The sequence below is a fragment of the Varroa destructor genome, unplaced genomic scaffold, assembly GCF_002443255.2.
Source record: "Varroa destructor unplaced genomic scaffold, Vdes_3.0 BEIS01000002.1, whole genome shotgun sequence".
In the NCBI taxonomy this organism is placed as follows: domain Eukaryota; kingdom Metazoa; phylum Arthropoda; class Arachnida; order Mesostigmata; family Varroidae; genus Varroa; species Varroa destructor.
The window spans coordinates 14,216,467-14,232,033 of NW_019211455.1; the positions used below are offsets into that span (position 1 = coordinate 14,216,467).

Sequence of the window (15,567 nt, forward strand, 5' to 3'; positions counted from 1 at the left end):
CGCTTCCTAATTTTATTAAGGAATGACCTAGCACGTATGCTTCAATCGACGTACTTTTGAGTTATTTCATGTAAACGCTTCTATACCTATATAAGTACAAGCAAAATACATGATTTACTAAATAAAATCTTAAATCGTAAACATTACAAAAGAAAGGGTTAGGAATCCAAATCAAATTGGCCGTTGAAGGTCCGGTACATTTTTAGGGTTACATTCATTCTTGATAGAATACGTCCACGTTTATGTTGAAAATACCATCCACAAAAAAGGACTAATGTCACAATTTTTTCACTACATATCAAAGGATTACTCGCAGAAGGCAAAACGTTTTTCTTTTAAAAGTTGGCTGTAAAAACAATTTTCGTCCTGAAGTCTATGGGCAAGTTCCCTGGAATGGATATGCCAACTCAATGAATCTACACCTGTGCACAGGCAATCAGATCTTTGCCCGTAAAATAAAAGTCTTCTATTTCAACGTAAATGCAATGATTTAAAAAAAATTAGAAGCCAAGGATCACCAGTTTTGCCTAAAATGCGGTTCGTCTCCATTGGTATTTTAAATGTGGCTCAAAAAAAGACTAATTAACGCGATTATTTAACTGAATAAAAAATGTTCCTTCTAGTTCAACCAAGACAAACTTAAGGCTCTTTAGCCTGCATATAAACATTACTGTCCTCCGGCAAAATTAGCTCCTGTTCAAAAATATTCGTTCCTGTGCAAAGAAAGTGTGTCCAATGTTTTGGGCCTTCCTTAAATTTTATACCTTCCCACAGTTAGGGCTTCCATTTTAAATGCGCGAGTTTTTATTATATGCACCAACCATTACTTGTACTAAAGGGATGAGATTGATATATAAACAAACTATACCCAGTGCAATAGATAATGCGAATCAGTGTTTCCGTCTAATACATCTCAGTCTCATAATTCTCTTTTATATGAAGCTGCTCGAACCTCGATTTATGACATATGGCATACTCAATATCTTAACCGTAGATTGAGACGAACGTAGTACTTTATTACGGATTATAGACGCGTTCGTCAAAACACGTTCGAAAACGTGTTGATGATATCCCGTATCCACTTGAATCTCGACTTTTGTTGACTATCAAAGAACACTTGACGCAGTCAAAACGTCTTTTGATATGCTTCCCTTGATAGAACAGCCAGTGGAGTATCACGTATTAGCCTAAAAGGACTACGACGTTAGTGAGTATCATATTATATCCACCCTATTAATCAGAGGATTGAAAGAGAAGGTTCGTTGGGAAGATGACAATCATTATTTAGGCGAGAACTATAATGCCAGAACAAACTGAACGTTCGTACGAATGCTTAAGACAGCTATGCAGTGCATTGGAATACTCCAGTGTTTGTATGTTTTTTTTATGCTGGTCACATTAGTTTTTACAGGTAGACAATGTCGTAAGAGTTTAACCTGCCCGTTGCTGAGTGCTCGAACACGAATAATGGTATAATCTACAACAACAGAGCTTCAACGGCCTGTCATGCATTCACGATAGCGAGGAATGTATTTGAATTGTAAGACGAAGCTAGTGGCGCCATCTAGGTTGTCCCTAGCAAACTTGACAGACTCGGTTAGAAACGGGTCTGGTTCTTTGATAGGAGCATCGCCGTCTGAGTAGATTAGTTTGGGACGCACTAACGCGTATTGATCATAATGTAACCACAGAAATAAATTCTGTGGCTTCTTTGTGTCCCTAAAAAAGAAAACAGCTACTGTAAATATACAGTGGATCAGCTGTATCAAACTACTGTAAACTGAACCGTACTGGTCTGTAGGGTATTTAGCAGAACCGACATCCAAAAGCGGCACTGAACACGTAGTGCCGACATTATGCGCCTCGAAAACAAATATGGAACCAACTGAGTGTGCTTATTACCCAGTTAGTTATTGAACTTCTTCCATAATATGCTCTCGATAGAACTTTATTTTCTTGGCCTGCATGCAAGCAAGATTCACTTGCTTACTCAAAAGGGCAACAAAGCTTTCAATGAGTATTTAGGTAGTCATGTATGATGCAATATACAAAATAAACAAGAGAAAATTCTCTCTTTTATTTGTGATGTCGATGATAGAATCGGTGGTTTGGATTTTACCGAAAAGCGAATTGTTCGTGGCATGATTTACTAACCTTTCGTTTGGCGCTGCCTTGCACCTGTTTGGCGAGATTCATCTGCTCGAGGAGTTGCTGCATACCGCCGATCGTTGGGCAGTCGCGGACGGCTAATTACGACTCCGTGGACAAACAAGAACGTCTCCACTTTCGGTCATGTGCTAATAGCCCTCCTGTACGGAAAATTTGAATCCTCCTCCTGGTTTCAGAGTCGCGAGTCCTGCTGGGTCGGATAGTTGTCAGTTCATTGGAAGACAGACAGATTCGTTAGTCACGTATTTCGATCTTACCTGAAAAACACAGTGATGCGACCTTGTCGTTTTTAATTGAATGATTCAAATGCATGCGTTCGAAGATAGCGTTATAAAACCAATACAGTCGCCTTGAAGTAGGGGCATTTTAGGAAGGATATAGTACATTTATTATATGGTGAGCGTGTTTGTGCGAATCAATTCATTATAATGGATCATATTTGTGTTTAAATATGTAATTGCCACTGTTCTTCTACTCATTCTGTTTACCATTGATATATTGATTTACTTGTTACGTCACGTATAGGCAAGTGTTTGCAGTAGGGCAAAGACAGCATCAATAGTAACAACTATTTTCAATTGTTTTATGACGCAAAACACCTCACGATATTCGATATCGACCCGACAATGAACTATACGTAATGCTGAGATTACAGATATCGCCAAGGTATTATAACGAAAGCTCTCCGAAGTTGAGACAACGTTAAGTGAAACAGTGCTGCGCCTACAGCTAAGTTCGACACTTGTACTGCTGACTCCCCCTTTGGATTCGTCATTAGTTCAGGACTAAACTTAACAATCCCGTAGAAAACGAATACAGGCTAGGTCGGCTACAAGGACCTAAAACCGTTCTAACAGCATTCTTTGCAAACAACTCCCCATATGCGGCTATCACCGTAGTCTGGCTAGGACAAGTATTGAGCGAGATTCCAAATGGGGCAAGCAGTTGATTTTCTAATAAATGTAAAGAATAACATGAACAGGGAGACGAAATCAAGCGATAGCCAGGCACAGAATTTAAAGCGAATATATGCCATCAATTTTTATAAATGTGGCATTATTATCTATGCCGTAAAAATATCACAATAAAATTTTAATTTGAATATTGCTTCGCCGACAGCGAATCCTTCTTATGTGTGCAGAGTAGTGTTGGTGGCGCCCTCTAGTCGTTGGGCCTGAAAACAGCCTGCGACACAAAAATTAAAATCTGCGCGCGAACAATGGTAGCTAACAATATATCGGTAAAACGGGAATCAAACATTTAGCGAATTCTAGCTTAATCACATACAACGAATTAAAATTGAAGAAAAAAGGTTAACAATCTACTTTGCTCTTTATGGTACACGAGAAAACGCATAGCTATACAGGATAATGAAGGGGTTTGCTAGTGCAATTTATTGCGCATAACAAGACAATAAACGTTTTTGGCCGTTCACGAGGCGATTGACTTCAGTGAATCCTAGGCAAGAAATAATAAAATCATATTAGTGCGGTACTGCGAATATTTCTCTAAGTGATCAAGTGGCTATGAAGATTTAGGTGTCACTTTTGACGCTGATCTCAAGTTCAAAACTCGCGGATGGAATTTTGTATAACAAATCTTTACCCTGCAAAACTTTAGGTGCCACTTGAACCTTCATAAACCTGTTTCTAGCTGGTTGTATTACTCATCATTATGGTCTCCATTTCATCGTAAGAATACAAACACCTTACAAAAAAACCGTTTTTAAAATGACTAGTATGAAAACGTAATGCAAAGAAATTAGTAATAGGCGCTCTGCAAACTATATGAGAGCAATTCCGCTTTGCAGTTCGTTTGATATTAAGGGAAATGATATCTGTGACGGTGGCTCCAGCAGTAGTTCAACAACCTAGCCCACGAAGAGCTCTCCCTATATTGTTACTATTTGGTAAATGAAGGAGCCTTGATACGTTTGACGAGATTTAAAGCTGACTGTGTGTTAGCATTGGTTGAACCTTAACGCCCTTAATTTGCTGCCTGTGCCATACGATATCAATGTGAAGTGGGGTGTATTAATTAGATTAATCTATCGTATCTTAGGTACGAAAGAGTTTTCTTCTAGATGGAGTTGATGACATTTGCTTTGAATTCCATGCGAGTTTGAGAAGCTCGTTCATCGAGATGGCTAACTGAAGCCACTAGTCGCTGATCATTGAAACTTCATGAACATTTCCTTATTAAAGCTTGCTTTGCAAACTATATATATATATATATATATATATATATATATATATATATATATATTACGGACAGCTGTATTTCCTGTAAAAGCTATCATTTCCTAGCAGAGATACTGCTACAATAACCCAAAATGCGATGGGTGAAACGAAGTTTTATATTCAGGCAAACGGTGCCTCAGGTGAGGATCAAATCCGACATTTGAGTACAATCAATCATCAATCAATCTTCATATTTCAATCAATATTCATATTTCTTTGCGTACGGTTTGTATATTAAAATGTATTCAAAGCTAGCCCTGTTAGGCGAAGCACTTGTTAACTTTTTACGAACTATTCGATGAGTGATAAAACGCTTCATCCACCTTTATTGCGTAAGCTCTTACAGTTTTTTTTCGAAAACCTTCAAGCTTCCTTTATCGAGTTGTTTACTTATAATGGAGTATTCGAAAATGCTCATCCTGTTTGACCACTGTTCTGATCGGTGGTGTGTTGTGAGTGCGACTTCAACTCGAGAGAATTCCTCCGAGATGAATGTTTCTGATCTTCCACGGTCTGTTCGACTATCTGAGTTTGATGACGATCATTTGAGACACCCTTGAAAGGAGACATGCAAGCTGCAGCCGCAAGATTGTCATTGATTACATTGAATTATTTGGGTCCACACAGGAATCCGCACAGGCTAAGCACTTTGAGAAGTCTAAACTCGATACCGTACAAGACGTTGAGATGTAACGTCTTGTACGGTATCGCGTGCGAAGCGGCCACCATCGCCATTTTTTGTACAGAATTGTCGTCAATAGTGAGAACGTGAGCTGAAGGAATGGTTGATTCGAGGAAAAAGCCGAGGCCCAGAACTTACTCAGATCTTCATTCCAAAAAAATTACATTTCGTGTTTGTGGAACTATTCACTGCAATTTGCTTCTTATGAAGCAGACAATTGATCGGCAAATCTATTTGGCCCTTGCTGCGTCGATCCAAGCAGGTTATTTAAGAGGAAAACCGGGCGAACAAGGTCAGGTCATCTTGCTTTAGGACAACGCGGGGCCACGCACGGCAAACCTAGTCAAAGCTGTTTTTGTGGATCTAGATTTTGTTAACTGGGTAATTACAGACCGCGGAGACTTACGATCCAACGTAATGTATGGGTGCCGAAGGGTAACAGTACATAAAATAATGAATTAAAGCCAACATAACGATACTGAAACGATGTGTGTGGTCTGCGCAAATGTGATAGATATCTAGCATAGTAACTGTTAACAGTATTAGACCGTTTTACTACGGTGATTGAGAAAAGTAACTGTCAAAAAGGCAATGTTTAATCGTCCTGCAATATTTCTTCGGAACTAGTTTTCATACAGTCAGTCCACTTCGAGAGAACGCAGTACCTTTCATTTATGCTAGGTTTCTGCGTGCAAATTTATTCTGCTCAAATATAAACACGATCTGGAACGAGTTTTCTCTTTTTTTTTTCTTTTTTTTTTTCAAAAGCGCGTATTTTTTTTTTACTGACTTTGTCTGAAATTAACGCTGGTTTCCTGAGAATCGATTTGAAACATTGTTATTATAAGTTCGTTTAGCTTAGGTTTTTGAAGTTTTTACCGTGGTTTTTTCTGCCACGTCGTATCCAATAAAGACTATGGTTCGACGACAATCAAATGATTGGCAAACCTAAACGATCTAACAGTTTGCTCCATATCTCTCCGGCGTATTTAAATACCTATAATTTTGTTATTACTTTGTGGCCTCTGTGCTCACGAACGGGAGTAGTATTATATAAATGAAAACTATATCTGTAGTATGAATTTGAGTGTACCGGTCGGTGTCGGCGTGGATAGAGGTTAGCGCACGCACAGATGTCTAAACATGGTCGTGTTTGGATGTAAATATAAAATGAGTTTGTTGCAGGAATTTTTAGTTCGTGAAATACTAGTGAGTCACGTGGATTTTTTCTTAGATAAAAATGCATATTTTTTTTTTTTTTTTTTACAGGGAAATAGTGTAAATGCCTTCTACATATTTCTGTTTGGGTTTACAGTACCGAAATACGAATGGTTTTTGCATACCAATTTCAATACAATCTTGATACCTCCAAAAACAACGCTGATTGGCCTTATTTCATAATGGTCTTCAAAGATCGAAGTGTTCGAATCGTGTGCTCGAATCAAGTGCTCTTCAAAGATCGAATGTGATACAAACAAAAAATGTTCCAAATTAAGCCGATATAGCATCAAGTAACTTCGGCACATTTTTGTTCTATGAAAATCTTTCGCAGAATTTGCTTGTCTGGAGCTATTTAACGCACCGAAAAAGTTAAGTAAGTGTTTAACGATTATGATCCACAAACGACCCTCAGTACGTTAACGTCAAGTTTTCGGCTATAATGTACGAGTATGAGCGGACCGAGTATCGTTGAAGGATAGTGACTTCGGAGGCAAGCATATTGTTGAGCGCCGAAAGCCAATGCTCAATGAATATGCCTATCTTTCAAAGGTGGTAGAGCTCGTAGAATTTATCGAAGACCAGTGAAAACCAAAATAAGGACGTTATCGGTATAACAGTTCCCAAAACGAAAACTTAGAACTCGATGGGTGTTGGGCGCTGCAATCGACCACACGTTTTTTGCTCGACGACAATATGCGACTTCAATTTAGTAACGCTTCGTTTCAATCACTTACTTATGGACCTTCAACCATTATTATCGAAAGAAGGCAAATACTGTCGTAAATTGTAACTCGGGCTAATCAAAAACAGAATCTGCGAAACGTTTCGTAAATCGAGCTTTCGGCGGATGTGCTACAGGCAAATCTGGTTTTGATAACTCGTTGATAAAGACAGGCGGTTAGATGTAGCCGTGGCTTCTAGGACAAATCTATCTTGTGAGGATCTGCGTCCGATACTGACTTCCGTTAGGCGTATCAGCAGTATTTAAAGAGTGGTAAAACGAGACACAAATGTACCCAGTTATCTGTGTCTGGTTGTGTGTATGAACATGTAAATAACATGTATCTACAGTCGTTGTTGGCATCAATCAGTACTTGACTAGTACTCAACATGGTCTGTGCGATCATCGCCGCCTCTCATGATCATCGTATCATTCGTAATTATCGACAACCGTGATTTTTCCTTTCGCTGTTAACATTACTTTAGTTTTACACGGGCACAGTTCCACACACACACATTCCTAACAGGAACGTGTCCTGACAAATATAGAATGGTTAGACTATATTTACTAAGTTGAGCTATATGCTCAAATAGTTTTTTTCATCGAATTAACAGGCACAACATTTCGTTTTGTGTGTTGTCTCAGTATTACCCATATCATTGTGTTGTTCGTATGTCAAGCAATCTGTTTATCGTTTGTCTTGGAAAATTGCTTTCTGGGATATCTGGGACTGTAGCAGGAAATGGTAAATTTCCTTCATTTCAACTTGAATGGAGTTTTGGTAGACTATAAAAAATACCCGACCATTTCAAGGAGATTTCCTCATTGAATTCTAGTTGATAAAGTATAAATCACTATTCCCGCCAACTGTAACAAATTCCAGCCCCATATGGGTCTCAAAGACGCTGGGCATTTGATTATATTCATTTCTAAGATGCATGTTGCTATGTTTGGAAACGACTTATATACCCATATAGTACCACCTATTTCAATGTAAAACTTGTTGGCTCTAATCTTTGGATAATACTATTTGTTCAATGTCGTAAAGTATAGCATATGATGAAAAGCTATAACATGGACGCTAAAAGTCGTCAGCCAAAATCTTCCGTGACCGTCATAATCTTCATTCCAATTATATCTGCCAAAGAGATACAATGGGTGCAGGACATATTGTAGATGAGAGACCGTTATACCAAGCAACGTCTGAGAGAAACTCCGGCTGATGGTATGGTAGTTCATAATTGAGGAGCTATTCGGTACGTTTGCAGCGTCGTGCATGCGTGCACATCAACCTTTTCAATAGAATCGGTGACGCTCATTGATGGCAAGAGGACAACAGCACAAGTGAAGCTTTTTTTTAAAGGAATTCGTCAAACACTTAGGAATAATATATAAAAGTGAGTGAAGGGTGTAGAATTAATATAAAACACACGACTCAGTTTGTAAAGTAAGTAAAATTTTCTAATATTTGAGACATTAACTGATATCGCTTCCAACATGAAATCTATGTATCGATAAATGTTTTAATCTCAAAACATTTAGGTTGTCGGAATCGCTATTAGCAAAACATTGGTTTTTGCTTTCGGCTCAAGGACAGATAGATCCATTATAGCTATGGATAGATAACCTCTCTACATCGCAAAACGTTCTCAAGCTTGAAATAAGACAAAGGAGTATTCGCGGCTTCATTTGTCGTCATCATAAAAACATGCTAACTTCTTACCTCGTGTAAATTATGCAAGGAGTCGAACAGTTCTAGTGAGTCAGAGACCCGGGAGCCGTTGGAAACCAGTCTAAGTTTTCAAACGACATAAGCTACATCAGTCAGTTATCCTATTATTGAACGATTTGCCTGAAACACTTCCGCCGTGCCAGCACCTCGTACTTGATACACGTGGCCCTGTTGAATCAAAAACCTTTTGGTTTTTCAGAATTACATGTTGCATTCACGAGAAAATTGCCATTTCTTTTTTGCTTTTGACAATTTTTTTTTAATTCTACGAAAATTTCCCACGGAATATGATAATCAGTCTGTCTTGTCACTTAAAGGGGTATAAGGGTTAACGGCCTACCGATGATTACCGGCGATCCGCTCTCAAGTAGGTGAACAGGTTTTCGACTCAAAACTCGTCCTAACTAAAGGGTTGATCTCGTACCCCTTCGATGCGCTTCCGCGTGTAGATGGAGCAGGCAGTCGGCTTCACGATGCTGAAGACAACGCAAAGTTTTTCGCAAGCCAGTGAAAATTTCGAGCTTTTGGCTGGAGAACCAGTTTTTTTTTATGCAACTTCAATGAGACTTTAGGGTTGGTGCCGACAGAATGCGGAAAGCGAATCTGGAGGTGAGACAAACATGGGCGGAACTATTTCTCATACCGGAAATAGCTCTCATATCTAGTAGCCGCAGTGATAGCGGTTTTGCGATGCTGTTAGAATACGCTTCATTCGACGAAGGTCTGCCCGTAACTGAGCTTGGAGCCAAATTTGTGCTGTCCCATCTATAGAAAATCTCTTGCCCCCGACCGCATGCATTAAGGGCTATGTGCGTGCTGTGTAGCATGTACGTTGTGTAACAAGGGAAAAGGATCAATCATGTTTGACGTCAATAGCACGCAATTAAAACATGAAACATTGGTTGTTATTGTTAATACACGAGGTCAGGACGTAGTTGCAACAAGCACCGAATCTGTGCGCCGAAAGATGGAAAACAAAATAGATTTTCATTGATGTACGATCAACAGCAGGCTCTTTAAGACGTTTAAATGACACAGTTTACAAGGTACGTACGTAATTTGATGTTGTATCGAGGTGCCGGACCACTTGCTTGGCAGGAAGACCCAACCCGTTCGCTGTCGGCTGTTATTGATTCAGTGTTTTTATTTTGTGGCCTTTTTTAAATGTTGACCTGTTTTACTGCTGTTGCCGGTGCGTCCGCAACTATTGACGTTCTGTAGGTTGCGTCTGTACCGTTAGATGAATGAAACTTTTCGGTCTTCTTCTAATTATTCTCTGTCACAAACTTACATGATGTCACACGCACATACACACACACACACACATGCACAAACATTAGCTTGTGGTCATTACTGCCGTCAAGGTCATGCTGTTTCTGTTTGCAGTCAAAAACAGACGATGATAATACACCTAACTGATTATACTTTGTATGATAATTAGGATGGTAGCACGGATATTTGGTACGCTTTCCCCCGGCGTTTTTTTTGCTTGTGTTTCTTCACTTGCGCACACTCGAAAAAAGGCTTTGGCCTTTCATTTCTCTAAAGTTTTCTCTTTCCCGTTTTCTGTTGCCTTATGTCGCTTCGTTTGTGTCGCAGCAACTTCACTCCGCCGTGTCGGCTCTGAGGCCCACGGGTGTTTTTGGTCGGCGAGGCCAGCCGTCACCGTTACATTATTGACTACGATAGTTACGATGCTCAGCTAACGGTATTGGCCGGGTATCAGTTTGACTATCATTTGACTCAGCTTTTTCGTTAGCCATGACGGCCGGAGCAAGCGGATATTGCTTGTATTTCCCGTCGTCTCATTGCCAGTCACCCTTGCTGTTTGCAACGGGGGCCTCTGTTAAAATTGCTGGCGATAGTGTTGGTTCTGTTCAAGCTGGCCAGCCTCGCCGCTGCGTGGATCAGCCGTGCGCGCGTAAGCAGCGGCCAATGGCAACACAATTTGCTGGACTCGTTCGGCTTGCGCTGTTGGCGTGACCGACCGGCAAGAGCTCCACTCAGCAAATGAGAGGAGAGACAACGAAGGCGGCGGAGGAGGACTTCCCCGAAAACCAGCCTAGTTCAGGGGGGCCCCGCAGCAGCGCCAACCGCCGCCATTTTTTGCCTTTGCCAAAAAGAGAGAGAGGGTGGTGGCAAAAACGCCCAGCAGCGCTCCGCTTGCTCCCGGCTCGCCAGCCCACCGGTCGCAGTGGAGATGCCGATGCTAGAGGTGGTGGTGAAGGCGGCTGCGGAGCGCAACTCCAGAGTTGCGCCCCGTCAGAAGGGAACTTGAAAACCCAAAATTGGAGAAACATTGAGGAGTCGTGCCAGTACTGTTGGCTGTGAAGGTGTGCCACTGTCTGTGGCTAGCAAGTACGCAGACAGCTAGAGGGGGAAGTCACAAGAAAGCAGAGTGGACGCATGAGCTCGCTGCGAGCTTGGTCGAGCGACCGAAAACCGGTCAGGAAGCAGACGACAAGACCTTATAAACTTGGAAGGCCCTCTAGTTGGGGGAAAGAGGGATGAGGCGTAGTAGTTTCTTGAAGCGATGGCAAAGCAGTAATTGTTGAAATAGTACTGCTGCCGTTCGAAAAAACATAACAGGGAAAGCAGAACGTCGACTGGTCGGCTAAGCCCTTTGCCATCACCAGGATGACCAGCGCAGAGTTGGCAGTCCACATTAACTACATTCTTGGCTGCGTTGGTTGCGTCGTCATCATAGATAATGACGCCATCTCTGGCGAGCGACAGCTTGCTCGAAATGAGCGAACGAAGGACTTCGAGAGCTGACAATGACGAGTACGTCAATGTAGGCATCGTTGTGGCAGTGGTAATGCGTAGAGAAAGTTTTGCTTAAAAAATTCCTAAGAAGAGCGGCGCGGCGCTACTGGGGTTCTGGTGGGAGAGGTTCTCCATGACAGTGACTAAAAGTTCCCTCCCCTTTCTCCAGAACGGAAGAATGGGCAGTTCTGACCAGCAGCATCCTAAACTGAAGCAAGCTGACCCTTCAGCAATTCGTTTGCTTGCCATTCTGGTTCAGGAGGGAGGTTTTTAGAGAACAGTAGGGAAGGGGCGAACTGGCTTAGGGCCTTTTAAAAAGGCCTAACCGTGCTGAAGGCTCCCACGAGTGCCCGGGGGCAATGCAGAAGCCCCGAAGGTACGACGGCTGGCCCAGCTCCCGGCCAGCGATGAAGGATAGGGGTCACTGCGGGTATTTTGTGGGCTGTTCAGCAGTTGATGGGGATAACAGCGTCCTGCATCTGACGCCTATTGCCTAGTTGCTGAAGCTTGCGGCCCTAAGGGAACGAGAGGGAAAATTTTTTATCTACCAATGGGGAAGGGAAGACTGCTAGAGACTGTGGCCTTATAGAACGCTTAAGGTACCGCGGCCGTACGCGCGGTTAGTGAAAGCAATCCTGCTCCCAGCAGACATGTGTAGCTGGTAGTTGGTACAGGTAAGGACAGACCAAAACTAGGGCTTATCCATGTATATGGCGCGAGCTTAATAACAAGGAGATATGTCGAATTTGTGAATATCGTTCTGATGCGAATACATGAGTCGGCTCTGTTTAGGCAGGCCACGCGTCTGACATCTTATGTGAAAACGCCGATGGCATATCAGATGAAGGGCATGTGCTCAAGGAATCATCTACGTATTTTCGGCATATCGGGAGATCGGTTCTAGATCCATGATACGGTACTGAAAATCGTAAGATCATCGGCTTGAAATGCTGATTATTTTATTTATTTAACAATGATGAGTCATTCAAAAACAAATTACGTATGTATATTTTTTATTTTGCTTCTTTGGTAGCTGCTGTCTTTTCAGCCAATGGAAACTCTTACAAAAGTACGTAGTTATAAACGAAGATGGTCCCAAAAAAGCTCTCACGAAGCCTCATCCCAATGTGAATGAGGTCGCATATTCAGTGAGTGTATTGAACATTTTTGCATTCAACACAAGTGTTGACCACGATTCTTGTACAGTCAGGGTAAAGGTTTAAGCTACTCTATTACTACTCTCATATATGTTAACCTTGACTATCTTGTACTCTGCAGCTCGCCTCATAGACGTCAACAATCTACCTTTGTTAAATAGTATTTCAACATTTGCCTTCACGAACTTTGCGAACGAAGAAGGAGAACTAACTGTCAAAGAATCGAGATAGTGGGTTCTTTAAAAACCCGTAGATCCCTGTTGACAGCAAAAAGAGAAATCCAATGGAATAGTCCTGAAGATGACTGAATATGTGAATACAGCCATTTATCATAATTTATAATAAAATCGACAACAAACGCTCAGCTAGATAAGATGTCACGTTATATACCTCCGAATTGTCTATAAACTGGCAAGTGACATAAAATCTTTGCGTTAACGTTTGTGGCGTTACTTGATAAAGGACGAACGTGATCTGAAGTACTCCAGCAGATGTTTTAGTACCAAAACAGCGTTTCGAAGACGTTATTTATGGTACCGCTACACTATGGTAGAACTGAAAGATCTAGTTTGTTTATGATGCGTCATATAATTGAGCACGAACGATCGTCTGGTTGCAAATGAGCCCTTTGTTAAGAGTTACAGAACGAATGTTTCTCAGAAAGAATGAGATTCGTTGGAACAGATCTCGTGCGGGAAACTGTAAAGCTGAAACATTTTTGCCAATGTATTGTTGTAGTAGTAGTTTGATTTAAAGGCAATTTGTATGTTTGATAAGGTCACTACAAGGTCTTTTCATATATACCATGGGTGCTATTCGACATATTAAAGATTATAAATGCAATAACTATTTATATTACTATCTAGACACAGGAATGGAAACAAGAACAAATCGGACCTCTCAAAAATATGAGAGATAAAACCAACTCGGTTCGCAATATTTGAAGTTCCTAGCGGCCACGATGAGTACCTAAACTGAAGTAAGTATTTGTACATTATCTCAACCAAAACAATATAGATCAGTCGTATTATATGAACAATGAAAGACAGTTCTTGTGTATTTTAAAATTCTGGATTTAAAAAATAACGATACTTTCTTTTGCCTCGTAAAATGTTTACCTTAAATGGTCGCAGTAGAAGAAGAAAGAGATGATAGTGGTCTTCCTGTAGATGGATGTCGACTATTTCTATATACCAACAAGGTGATTCCGAGCACCTATTCACAGACTGACAATAGCTAAAAGATTCTTAAAAAAAAAAAAAAAAAAGGGAAACATGGCCATTTTAATGTGTCAGTAACTTCGATAATCGTGGACAGAAGCTATAACTAGGCGGTTTTAAACGCTTAAAGCTGTAGAAAGATCTAATACTACCTTTCCTTCGCAATTCTAATCGCTGAAAATTATAACGACCATATATGTTCAGTCCAAACAAAGAGTGCGTAAGTTCGTCGGAGTCCGTTTAATAAGCTTTCGAAACGAGGTATATCGAGTGTAGTTTATAAAGTTACTAAGTTGATCTATCAAAGAGGTTGAGCTAATGAAAGGCACATAAGTTGATTAAGCAGAACTGTGAATGGGGGACTATTTATTGGTTTAATATTGGCTAAGTTAAACTCACTGAAGATATTTGTGTGGTTATGAGTTTTGCTGAATAACTTGGCGTTTATTAATAATCTCATAGTTGAGCCAATCGTAAAGATTCCAAGGATGGCCTCCGAAAACCTAAATTTCAACAAAAGGTATGACGAGTCGCTCATTATTTTAACATGCACATGTTTACCCTTCGAACGTTCTTATTCTTCCATATCTAGCATACGACCTGCAAAGCAGGCTGATCTATAGCTCTTTTTCTATTATAAGACACCTATTCGTAGACTCTCGACCCATGTGTGAGTGTATACCATGTAAAGCTAATGGTCAACGTGGTCCCACGTAAGGCCGATGCCATTATTGTTCATCAACGACAACCAACACGGCAAAATTTTTTATCCAATTTCCGAAAACTTTCCGCTTTCCTTGATCGAGCGTATTTTAAAAATCTAAAAATGCAGTAGTTTGGGACGCGGTATTATAGGTCCGTGTTTCCATAAAAAGTTGCTCATATTTTTTGAACAGAGAGGAATGGCCGTATGTAAGAACGCTGTTTCAATAGCCAACATGTAGTAGAGTGTAATAGGACCGCTTGCGTGATAGGGAGAGAATGAACGTCTGAAATCAGGCCAATGATCTATAGTTAGAGTATGTCCATGCGTATTATACCAAGTCGTAGCAGATAACTTCGCGCGTATTCAAGTGCCCACATAAGCGAGAGGGCTTCGTGTAACGACTAACGAGTGTCGATAGGGAAAAATAGGTCAACGTATTTCATATGCAAGAGTATGTATACGAGAACCGCGGCTTGCTTTGCTGCCGTAAAGTAGAAAGTGCACCTCAAAGGTAAAAGCTCATGTAGACATACAAAGTACTAGACAAAATAAGGTAACTGCTAAGATGCTTTTTCTTACATCCTATTCTTTTGATCTAACAGCCTGAAAAAACTGACGACGTATCGGCGACTACCGATGACACTAATAATAAGTAAGAAATGTTTTGGATTGGCGCTAAACATTGCTCCGGATGGTGGATTTCTAGAATGATACAAGGTGTGCCTCCCTGGATTATTCTGCATTTACTCAAGTTTAGTACCCGGACATATTGCCGCAATAGTTCTTTATTTTACGATTTTGCAACGATTTCTTTCACTGCCCACTTCCTGTACTTGCTATACAATGTATAATGTTATAGAATTACTAACGAAAAGGCAAATTTGTGAGTACTGAGGTCGCAGAGCTCATTATAGGTCGTCGTTGAATTTTGCCATTTGCCTCTACTGATTTGA

General features: G+C 40.7%; 1 protein-coding gene across 4 annotated transcripts in view; it reads right to left on the reverse strand.

The window, feature by feature from the left end:
* LOC111244978 (uncharacterized) overlaps positions 1-10,762 on the reverse strand; it is a 184,835-nt gene extending 174,073 nt beyond the window's left edge. For 3 of the 4 annotated variants that reach the window (XM_086979296.1, XM_086979297.1, XM_086979293.1), the window contains exons 1-2: positions 9,820-10,762; positions 2,155-2,426 (exon numbers count right to left, since the gene is read on the reverse strand). In XM_086979296.1, the coding sequence (XP_086835422.1) occupies positions 2,155-2,217 (63 nt within the window). In that variant the 5' untranslated portion in view covers positions 2,218-2,426; positions 9,820-10,762. Of the gene's footprint in view, positions 1-2,154; positions 2,427-2,657; positions 3,010-9,819 lie in introns of those variants that run through there. The other variant, XM_086979294.1, reaches the window with a different exon arrangement.
* Between the last annotated feature and the right edge of the window lie 4,805 nt (positions 10,763-15,567).